The sequence below is a fragment of the Parasteatoda tepidariorum genome, chromosome 7 (genome assembly GCF_043381705.1).
Source record: "Parasteatoda tepidariorum isolate YZ-2023 chromosome 7, CAS_Ptep_4.0, whole genome shotgun sequence".
NCBI lineage: Eukaryota > Metazoa > Arthropoda > Arachnida > Araneae > Theridiidae > Parasteatoda > Parasteatoda tepidariorum.
Window position 1 is genome coordinate 17,105,957 of NC_092210.1, and position 12,245 is coordinate 17,118,201.

Genomic DNA, 12,245 nt, shown 5'->3' on the forward strand with positions numbered 1-12,245 from the left:
TAACAAAAAACAATCAATTTTATTGTTTAAACATTTACTAAGACCAAAAATATACAGAACACAATGAAAAATAATATTGATGACAAATAGCGGTTCTAAATAGCAAAGCTCTGCGATTTATGTGTTGACATGATTTTATCAACAAGATTCTAATAATACAATGAAAAGTTAATCAGTCAAATAGTGAACATAAAAAAGGAATGTTACTGAATTCCATCTTGTGAGCAATTTGCCCGCTTTCAATTTTATAGCACAATAATTTGGCACTGTAGTGAGATACTCTAATGTCATTTCCAAATTTGATCATAGAATTGATTATAATAATTTATAATTAATATTTGAAATTTGATCTTAAAAATTTGTAATTTATATAATTCTTTATAAATTGAAATTATAAGAGAAAACAAGAATAAATTTCATATGTTTTGAGCTTTATTACTAGGAAAACCACTAAATATCACAGACATTTTTATTTCAGATCATGGAAAATAAGATTCTGGAATAAAAAATATTTAGTATTTAAATGAAAATAAAAAAATTCAGTAGCTTTCAAAAATGTATTATAAAAGTACAATGATTTATATATTTCAAAAATTTTGCATATTCTTAGGAAAATTATTGCAACCTAACTTATACAGTATTGTTATACTAACGTTACAAAACATTTCGATACAGAAAAAGTGCTATTTGAATCTGTAAACTTCTAATAATAAAGCTCAAAAACCTGGTCTTAGTACATCAATTGTAATTTTACATATGCTGTAATGGTAACCACTTTTTGCCTTTAAAAATATTATTACACATACAGAAGACATGTAAATTCTAAAAAACAATATTAAATCTTAATCAATATTTTATGTAAAAGTGCCTATTTACTTGTAAATACATAAAAGTGAATTAAAAATACAAATATACACATTTGAGTTTTAATCAGATCCAAACTTTGCTAACAGCCAAAATATATTGTTCATCTATGAAAGTGCTATTACAACTTTCAATATAGTGCATTTCATGCAGTGTATATATTTTCTCCCTAATTTTATATCCTATTTTTAACTAATATATTATTATAATCTATTAACTACAGCTTGTTTTCACAACGCAATGAGGCAATAAAAAAATTTATTTAAATTTAATTAAACAAAAAAGTTGGGAAATATGTTATTTCTTAATTAAATAAGTGCACAATATACAAAATTTAATAGCATAAAAGTGAGTCCTAATGGTAATCATTTAAAAATTAGTAAAATAATAATTTATAAATTTCTTTTAACCTCTCAAAGATTAATATTGAAAGTCTAAGAAAAAACTATTCAATACTTATGTAAAAATTTAGGAATAGTATACGATGAATTTTTACTTGCATAAAATTTGCATAGGCAAAAATTAATAAGGCACAGTAATTGGGTATAATATGAAGCACAACTTCAACCATTCCCACTAAAAAGATGATTCTATTAATAAAAACAGGTTACCTCGCAAAAGAGGCTGGTTTTTACTGGGCAATAATATTCTGGAAAAGTGAAGTGCGACATAGGTCATCTTATACCCAATTATAAAGAATAAGGCACATGTTATTTAACTACAACTTTGTATCATCAATAAAGGAAGATAAAACATGAATTGTTTTAAAGTGTTAAGGAAGTAAAAAAAAGAGGATATTTATGCTGATGTCAACCTCGATTTTCAAAAATGCAGAAAGGGCATCTTTACAGAGTTGCAAACTCTGAAGTTCATAGCAAATAAAAAGTGGTAGGGGTTTAAAAACTTATTGAGTGATTATCAGGTCCCTTATATAAGCTTTAAGTTGAAGCCTGTAATGCTGTTGTCAGTAGTAAGAAAGTTTTTAATAAAGTTTAAAATAAATAAAACAGGGTGCATAGCCAAATCTCTCTCTCTCTCTCTCAAAAAAAAAAAAAAAAACCACCTTTTAAGTACTTCAGAGAGATTTTTTTGTTTCGATTTCAGAGGATGGAAAATGCAGCTGGAAATTGAGAATATCTTGCAAAATGCAGCACAGTTGTACACAAGAGTGCAAGAATCTCACTGAATCCAGCGCTCAGTAGTCACTCCCAAGTATTTCATTAAGCATGTAACATGATTGGCGCTATCATACGCTATGGACCGACGACATGCCAAAATGGATTGTGGTTGAATGAATTGTGAAAACGTTGAATAGAACAATGTGAAAACAGGGATTTTGCATAATACTTAGCAAAAATAGACTTGGGAAAGGAAAAAAAAAATCTCATCTTCGAAAAGGGAAAATTAAGTACTCTTTAAAAACACTCCAATAAAAAAGCACCTTTAAGGGCTTTTAAAAAACTAAAATAAGCACCTTTAAAAAACGCTATGCACCATGTAAAAGCATAAATTTTACTTTGACTTCAAACGTTAAAAATACCGAGCAGTTGGCAGCTCTGTAATTTGTTTATAAAGCAAAACTTCAGAATAACCATTTCATAAAAAAAAAGGGAAAGCTTGGGAGTATTATCTCAGAATGTGACAAAGTATAGCCTATTTTAAAAGTCACTTCTAAAGTAAATATTTCCAAAACGTTGATTTTAAAGATGCTTAACAATAAGAAACTTTTTACTGAAGAGAAGGATTATAGTAATGTATGGATATTAATGTTTTGCTTGAAATCTTTTTCTTCACTCAGTAATCTTAACACCAATTTTTTTTATCACCGAATAGGATAATTTTTTTTTTATACATCAAAAATAATAAATTGTAAAGTTTAAGAATTTTACTTTAATGAATTATTTTCATATTTTTCAAAAGGCACATACACTTACTTTATTGAATTACTTAATCACTGTGTATAGTGATGATTAATCATACATATGGTAAAGCAGGAAACTTGGTATAAACCTCTAATATGCAACACTTCCGCAAATTACGGAAAAGTGACAGCCATTCAGGTGTCTATTAATAACCATAGTTAAATAACTATAATAAATATCAAAATAAGCTAATGTTTCAATGATAAAAGAATATAATTAACAATTATCTAATATCAATTATAAAACAAATGTTTTAGAACTTTCACCATAAGAGGTTTTTCTAACCATACATTTGGCAACTGAAAGTTGCAACAATGGTTTAGCAAATGACAGATAAAAAAAAAAATTGGCATTGCTTAGGAAAACAATTACTGAGCATCTTGATCAATACCATTGTAAATATTTTGCTTTAACAGTTCATCAAAAATAGTTACCAAAAAATAAAAATATCAGTATACACCATCATCCAGTTAGTTTGTTCAGTTATGTATGAAAAAAAAAAATAACCCATACACAACAGAAAGTAGGAGGAAGGACACTATAAAGGGAGAAAATACACTTTGACAGTACCACAGTTAAAAACAGGAAAATTTGGTTTTTAAATCACAGGTTTGACTAGTGTCAAATCATTTGTAGTAAGGATTTACAGCAGGCTGTGAGGCAGCATAGTTTGGATTGTAAGGAGGCGGACTATAAGCTTGAGTAGCGGGCGGTGGATGGACTACTTGAAAGGTATTAGGAATGGGAGTTGTGACTACTTGTGCACCACCAACAGGACCTGAAATAATAGGATATAAAATCAATTTTCAATAAGAAATAATTATTTCCTTTTAGCAGTCTTAATATTTGTTCAATTTCTATTTTTCTAGGGAAAGGTTTAAATTAACAGCTGCAACAACTTAAGGCAACAGAGCCCTCTCCAACTGCAATATTTTTTGTTCTTCACCTTGGAAGATGGCAGAACTGTTGCTCATATTAAGTTACCTGGTGGGCACTCATGAATGGAATGGTTCATTACGGAGGTGAGCAACATTATCCATGCCACAGACCCACTCATAGAAAAAGGCCATACCCACACAACAGACAGAGAGAAACATCCATGACCTAAGTTGGATTTGAACCCACAACTATCGGCTTCACAGTCAGAGATCTGGCCAACCCAACAGCAATTGTCCCGTACGATTTTATAAGTCAAAACTGACAGCCCTTTTCAAAAGATCATTACTGAAAGCTTGTAGAAATAGTGTTTTTGGTGCTTAAAAAAATCTAAGGTTTTTTTTTTTGTTTTTGAAAAACGATAATAAAAAGAAATTGTGAATTTTTGATCAAACTTACGATAAGTAACAATGTAAAAAAATTTACCAACAAAGTTGTTTAGTTGAATCAAAATAGAAACATTTTTAGAATTGCCTATTATTAAAAAAGAACCAAGTTTTGAATTTCTAAAAAAATATAACTGATTTTTTGAAAGGCGCTAAACAAAAACAGTTTTGATTTAAAAAATTTTCCAGGGCACTTGTATGAGAAAACTGCTTGTTTCAAGGTTTGAAATTATCTTTCATTAGTCCTCACATTTTGCCCTGTAAAATTTTGATTTGGCAACTTTTATGTATGGTTATCACTTCAGATGCTTAAAATATCTATTTTGATTGTTAGATTATTATTGACATAATAGTACTGATTTTATGACCATTTTTACAGTCAATCTTCATTTTTTATGCTTTTCAAAAATATTCGTTTTATGATTGTTATTGTGCAGTTTCATCATTTTTTAGACACAAAAATCCTGTCTTGCTTTATCTCTAAGACGTGCACATGGTTTAACATCCTTGTGTAAAGCAACTAGCGGAATCAAAAGTTGACAATGGACTATCTAAAATGAATAATAATTTAGAAAGTTACTTAATTGTTAAATTTTTTTTTAGATGAATTTCTTGAGATTTTTTTTCTCTATCTGAAACAAACTAGTATTCTCTTTTAAAATAGGCATAATGCACATGTCAGCACAAACACAAAAAATATTTTTTTGAAGCAGTTTTAGTTTTAAAATTATAAACAAATGATGCAATTGACTCAGTTTTTCAAAAGAAAAGTTCTGTGAAGGGTACATTTTAAATGATAAAAATTTGTGAAGGGAACATGACCCATATTATTCCTAAAATAACCCTTAATTTGAAACAGTTTACTAACAACAAGCTTTAGAAACTTTACCATCTTTATTGTTTACCAAGATATGCACTAATACTTGACAGGAAATACATGGGAACTAGTAAGTAAAAAAAGAAAGAAACAAATATAGTAGAGTTACCTACAATGACCTCTCTCTTAACAGAAATTTATCCGAAAGAAATCTTTAATAATAATGTTAAATAACACTAAAATTATTCCACATGGGGGAGAATTAGAGGGGGTCAACACATTGTTAACTGCTATATGCCCCAAAGATGAAGAGATTTCCAACAAGGAAATGGGCAATGATTAAAGGCAATAATAAAGCAATGACTTCACAAGTAAAGACGAGTTATAGGAAAAACCACACTGAACGATCATTTGTAACTAATAAAACTTTTCAAAGGGCGTGTCTGATTCTATTTTTAGCATTCTTTTAAAATGGTAAATATTTTTATAAGGATTTAACATCAATAAATGCAGGGATCTCACTGTTTTAAAGCAAATATAAAAGTCGTTAAAAAAAAAGGGATAATAAATTATGATCAAATGTACACATACACAAAGTTAAGGTATAAAAAAAAAATCTCTTAGCTATATTACAAGTACATATTAGTAGTATTGTTTAATTTATAGCATGGCTAGGTATTTTTAAAAAATGTTACTGTTTCTTAAAAATTTATAATTCTTCAAAAAGTTAATAGAAGATTTTCTGAATGAAGTATTAAAATTACTTATAGACGTCACAAGAAAATAAAATTTTTTCTTTTCATAAGCAATGTAGGGTTATATCGCGATATCAATCGTACACATTTATTAGCAACATTTCCCTCGATGGATTCAAGTTCAAACATTTTTCTGCTACTTTTCTTAGGGCATTCAATTTGAGAAAGCATCAATTTTTTTCTTCTTTCTTCAGCAAGAGCAACAGAAGATGGACATACATCATTTTTTACCAGCAATTCATTGCCATTAAAAATGCACTACATATTTAAGATCAAAGATCCAAAATCAGGTCTATAACATGTCTCATGCTCCAAAACTTTTAACACAGAGTAAATAATTCACCACCTAAAAATGTCACTAGTGTTTTGTCATTTTGATACAAGACTAATAAAAATGACTTTGTTTATCCACTAAGAGAAAACCTTTACAGCAATTAATTTGTCTTTAGCTGCTTGGACTGTAATGGAATTATGACTTGCAGGTTACCTCAGACGAAGTTTTAAGGACAACTTTTGAAACTTGCTTACTAACGGCTGCCTAGGCTTCTATAGGCTCTTGATGCCTATCTTTCTTCTTTGGATGGTAGCAGAATTTCTTGCTGCACCTTAGATTCATCAGCTCTTCATTTCAGACAGGAGTATCTTTATATAGAATTATATATATAGACTCTGCTTAGTATTTATTAATATGCTATTTTTTAAAAAACAAAATCTAATTTTACAAGAGTTCATAGAATTTCTAAGTATAAACCGTCTGTCCAACGAAACTTGAAGTAATTTGGAAAGCTTTAATTTCTAATAACTATAAAAAGCAGCTGAAATCTTATCAGCTTCAAAATGTTAAAAAAAAAAGCATGCTTTTACTTCTTATATTCTCATCAAGTCAATATCTTGCATGAATATCCATCTGTTTACTGTTTTTCAAATCAAATAAATGTAGTGGAGATTAAGGACTTGAATCAAAATTATGTATTTTTACAGGCCCTTTATTTTCAAGATAATAATTAGGGAGTTTGTAAGGCACATACATGAGAATTCTGATATGGAATGTTTAAAACAAAATAAATGCAAAAAATTAGTACACATTTTAAAAATTGATTAAGCGCCTTTCACTTTTGAGCATTTTTTATACAATAAAAAACAATGATTTTAATAAATTTATAATATGTATTAACTTATTTTTTTTTGACATTATATAACTAATGAAAACTTAAATCAATTTGTTTTTAATAGGAATTTCAATACAGCTAACAGATGGAAAAGTTTACAAAAGTCAAGAAAAGATGTACCATAAAATGGGGTTACTTTGTATACCATAAAATTGTTACTACAGGTGAGATGACATTGACACTCATATTTTCTACAGTTAAATAGCTTCTAACAATAGCAAAAATAAAGGCAATAATTTTAGAATATTTTTCGATCTTCGGAGCAGCACTATGTTGTAAAATAGCTGTCATTTCTGTGATAACTTAAATATATTTTATTTTATAATCGTGATTGAACAGCAGACCCAATTTAGGGTTTACGACTATTAATGTTCAACTCAGTAACCTAGAAATTTTAAACCAATCCAGAAGACAAGGAATCTCTTGGACTAGTATCCCCCAGAGGTATGATTTGTTATGGAAACATGGAGGACTTTGTGACTCAACAGATTTAACGTGAAAAAAGTCACCATTTACTACACGGGGAGTCTTCGGACAACAGGGATCGAATCCACGACCTCTTGGTACTCTAACTACTAATGTTCAAATTTGTAGCCATGTAATTTTGAGTCCAAACCAGAAGACAAGGAAGCTCCTGGATCAAACATTGGGAGAAATTTGCCCTCATGGAGAACTTTTTGATGGAACTACAGTTAGCAAGGGGACTAACACATGATCCGTCTACCACTGAGGATATTTTACGTTAGCACTATGGTCGGTGCAAGAAGGGTGCTGAATTTCAATTGACCAGTTATGCTTGCGATTCGAATCTGGTCCACCTCATTGAAAGTGAACACTCTATCCCCTGAGGCACAACAGCTCAACTTAAATGTATTAATTTACAAAAATTGCACCTGATTATGGTTCTTTTGATGCTTGCAGATGTTGGCGAGAGTTGAGAGGTAACATTTTAATTAAGGCCAAAGTAAGGAAATTTATTGGACATATATATTGGCAATATATTTGAACTACCTGATTTGGTTAGATACCAAGAGATAAAATGAGATCCTACTTCCAAAAGAAATTTCGAATATTTTGTTAGATGCTGATTATGAAGTTTAATCATAATAATTATAGCTTTTATTTTATAAAAAATAGAAATGGAATTTTTTTAAAATAGATATTTGAACAAATAAGTGTCTATTCTTGATAGTAAGGTTTACTACATGCAGGAATAATGTTTCAATCAATTTTAAGGTGATAAATTAGACGTTGTAAAGTGGTGATTTTGTGACACAGAAAACTTACAATTTTCCTTGCTATTTAGAATAGACTTTTTGCTTACCCTTTTTTAAAGGAGTTGGGCAGGTTTCTCTATTTATATATATATATTGATACACACATTTAAAGCTGGACATTTTAAATTCAAATGATATATCCACAAAAAAAAAAGTGCCGCAAAGTAAAACCACTTTATGGTAATATTTATGCTGAATAAAAAATATGAAATACATATTAAGAAAATTCTACCCACCTAAATTTCTGAGAAAAGATTCAAAAGATAAGTTACAGGTTACTTCCTACAGGAAAGGAGGGATGGTTAAGTTATTTAAAAAAAAAATAAAGGGAAGAAAAAGTGAAATACAGAAATTTAACAGTGACAGAGAAAGACATTAGAAAATTGAACTAAAGTTTCAGAGGGAATATAACAAGAGATTATGAATTACAGTTAATTAGTGGAAAAACATTATTTCAAATAATATTAATAAGAAGTTTACAAAAGACAGTTTGCGTAAAATATTCATACGTTAAAAGAGAAAAAAACATCTCAACAAATTGACTCACTGCAATAAGCCTAAAAGAATTAAGTTTATTAGAAAACATAACTTTTTAAAAACATAACTTTTTAAATTAATATGGTAGCGCTGGTAGAAGATGTCAAGTTTCATATTTTCTAACCATTAATTCTAGAGATATACATTTTTAAAGATTATTATTATTATTATTTTTTTACAATTTTCTAATTTTTAAACAGCTGTAACTTTAGTACCATTTGACCTAGAGACCTAAATTTTAAATTTTGTCATTCAGTTTTTAATGACATTTTATAACAAATTTAATTAAAAAAATGTTTAAACTTTTTTTAGCAACGAATGTGCAAAATTTCAAGTTATTATTATGGAATCATAATGAAAATAAATAATTATTTCTAGTTTAACACTGACATAAAACTATTTAGTAAAAAAAAAAATATTTTTCTCTACCTAATATCAATTACCAAATAAACTAAAATTGTCAACATAAATTCATTGGTGAAATAGCTCTAAACAAAACAATTTCATTATTTATTGCAAATATTAATAAATAGGTGTAATTATTCTGAAAAAAAAAGAGAACATTTTATTCAATTCCCTTAAGCAGTTTTGTGCTTATTTTTATAATGATATTCACATGGTATTATATTAAATTATATTTTTTGATATTTTCTCTTCAAAACACATCAGTAAAGCTTCGTTAAAGCCATCCATTTACAGAGAATTGCTGCATTCATTTAAAAAGCAAAACTGTGACAGTGGATTGCACATGATTTTACTATGCATTCTAGGTAAGTTTAAAATGGATATTCAGGGTTCCCACTCAATATTAGAAAAATAATTTCCATGACTTTACCAGGCATATCAGGAAAATTTCATTGAAAATCAAAACTATATTTCATACATACCATGCCATTTTTCATTGGACAACTTAAGATTTTTTTTTATTTGTAATGTCAAATATCAAGATTTCGTGAGCAAAGAAGTATCATTGAATGAGGATATATGCATAGAATTTTCAATAAAATGTGAAATTTTTAGAACAAATTGTTATAGATGTCAAAATTATTTAACAGGTATCTCAATAATTGATTACTGTTACTGGCAATTCTGAAACTGGTCATTTTCCAGGTATAATGCAAGAGTTTTCTAGTTTTCTTCTTTGTAAATTGCAATTTTTCTTGATTATTAGAGGCAAAATAAAATTTCCTCACAATTCCAAGTTTTCCTTGACCCGTCGGAACATTGATATTCAGCTTCAGGTAATGTAATCTTTTGTAAATTATCACTAGCTATCATTAATTTAGCATTTTGACATGCTGTACAGACAAACACAGAGTAAGTGCCACTGGCACCAACGATCATACGGCTTTTGTTGATTCAATTTTATTTATTTCATTCTGTTCAACTTTGTGAAGCAAATTTTCCAGTTAGAAAAATTTGATTTTAAAAGTCTATAATTTTTCCGGAATAAATATTTTTTGTAAAATAATTAGCTTACCAACAGCATTCTTACCCATTCCAACATAACCCTTTTTTCAAGGCATTTGCCCGATCATTTAATCATCATAAAATTCTTTTACCATTAAAGCTGTTTCAGCTAATAATTTTTTTTTTTTTTTTTGGCTTTTGGTCAACAGTTGCTAATACACCCCCACATCAGCTACTTTGCTTGATTGTCAGAACAAATCTACTACTTAAGCCACTTCATTTCGTTTTAAAACTTATTTTATTATGAGGTGAAAAAAAAAAAGGGAACATGTATTACAATTTGATTATAACAGGTAATTGCAATAAGTAATGTAAATGAAGTTTATATATTTTACATGAAAAAGCCACCTTTTCACCAGAATTATTTTTTAACTATAGTTTTATGTCATGTGATTTTACCATACGGTTTATGTCATTGTTAAACTACAAATTATTTGTATTGTTTTTCTCAATCTGGTTCCAAAGGAATACCATTCTTTAATTTGGCATTAACATTCCCAGAAATAAATTTTAAAAATTTTTTTGATTGACTTTTAAAATTAAGTTCTCAAATTTTAAAAACAATCTAGCTATTAGCTATGTTAAATATTTAAAAAAAATTCAATTAAAAAACTGAACAAAATTCAGCTTTGTTGGTAAGTAGTACTCAAGTTACAACTGTTTTAAAAACTTCAAAAATTTGTGAACTTTCAAAAAATTACAAAGCAGAAACTAACAGTGCAAAAAATTAGATATTTAGTATTTTTCATCTAACTTGCTAGTTTTATCTCTGAGCTAAAATTAAACAAAATACCAAGACCAGACATATTAACCATTGGTAGATTTGATATGCAATCACCCTAGCGCTGTATGATAAAACTTGAATTGTTCATTCAGGATAATGACATTTATAATACAACCAGACACTTTTATAAAGAATTCTTCTTGACTATTCTCAGTTAAACTTTAATGAGATTAGCCCACAAATATAAATTTTTCTTTTTTTAAAAATCAACTCGAGAAACATTTCTTAATCTTAACATTACTTTGTCGAAACTTTTAAAAAGGTAAACGTCTAACTAAGAAAAACAATTTGCTCTACTTTAGACCATAAACTTATACCAATACATAATTAAAATTTGTAACTGAATTTGAAAACACATTGAATATGCCACTTAATATTAACCACTATAAAATCACATGAAGTTACCAGTGTTTCCTTTAAATTTATTATTTTTTTAAAATATCTTTCTCCATTTACTGAAGGAAAAAAATTCCAAACATTTATAATTGCATATTATTTTAATAATTTCTTTCCTAAAAATCAATTTTAACATAAGAGCTTACAGATTTAATTATTTATAAATAAAACTTCCAACTGGTTAAAGTAATTAAATAATTTCTATACTGAGCTCCTCTCTATCAACTACTATTTCTAGAATCAACTACGTATATTTTAATCAATGTTCAAAAATTGAAATGTATTATCATATAGATGGATTATTTTATAATGGCCTAATTGTAAGTTAGCCCCACTAGCAACGATAGCCTTTAATTTGGTAGTACAGCAAGCGAATTAAAACAAACTTTGCTTATGTAAATGAAAGTTAAAATTCCAGCCTTACAAATAAACATTTGTGGTGCATAGCCAAATTTTTCAACAAAAAAGCACCTTTTAAGCACTTTAGAAGAAATATAATTATGCAGGGTTTGCAAGATTTTGACTATTGACGGTTCTAACCGTCATGTTAAAAAAAAAAAAAATTTTTTTTTTGGGCATAGTTTTTGACATTTGTCAAAAATCATGAAATTTTGAATCAGGTAAAACGAATGGCGGTTTCATACGTTACGGACCGATGGTACACTGAAATAGATTGAGGTTGAATTAATTTAAACATTCTGAATAGAATAATGTCTTTTTGCATGATTCGTGGAGAAAATAAATATGGTAAAGAAAAAAATCTCATTTTCGAAAAGGGAAATTTAAGCACTTTTTAAAAAGCACCTTTAAAGGCTTTTGAAAAAGGAAAATCGGAAATAAGCACCTTTAAGCACTTTTTAAAAACGCTACGCACCCTGTGTAACTATAAATCTCCATTTTACAAGATTTGTTACTGCATTAGACAAAAATAA

At 28.3% G+C, this 12,245-nt stretch overlaps 1 protein-coding gene across 4 annotated transcripts in view; it reads right to left on the bottom strand.

Moving 5' to 3' along the window:
- LOC107449730 (uncharacterized) overlaps nt 1–12,245 on the bottom strand; it is a 23,338-nt gene continuing 11,093 nt past the window's right edge. For 2 of the 4 annotated variants that reach the window (XM_016065353.3, XM_016065356.3), the window contains exon 5: nt 1–3,564. In XM_016065353.3, coding sequence (XP_015920839.1) covers nt 3,413–3,564 — 152 coding nt within the window. In that variant the 3' untranslated portion in view covers nt 1–3,412. The remainder of the gene's footprint in view (nt 3,565–12,245) is intronic. The other 2 variants (XM_016065354.4, XM_016065357.3) reach the window with 2 other exon arrangements.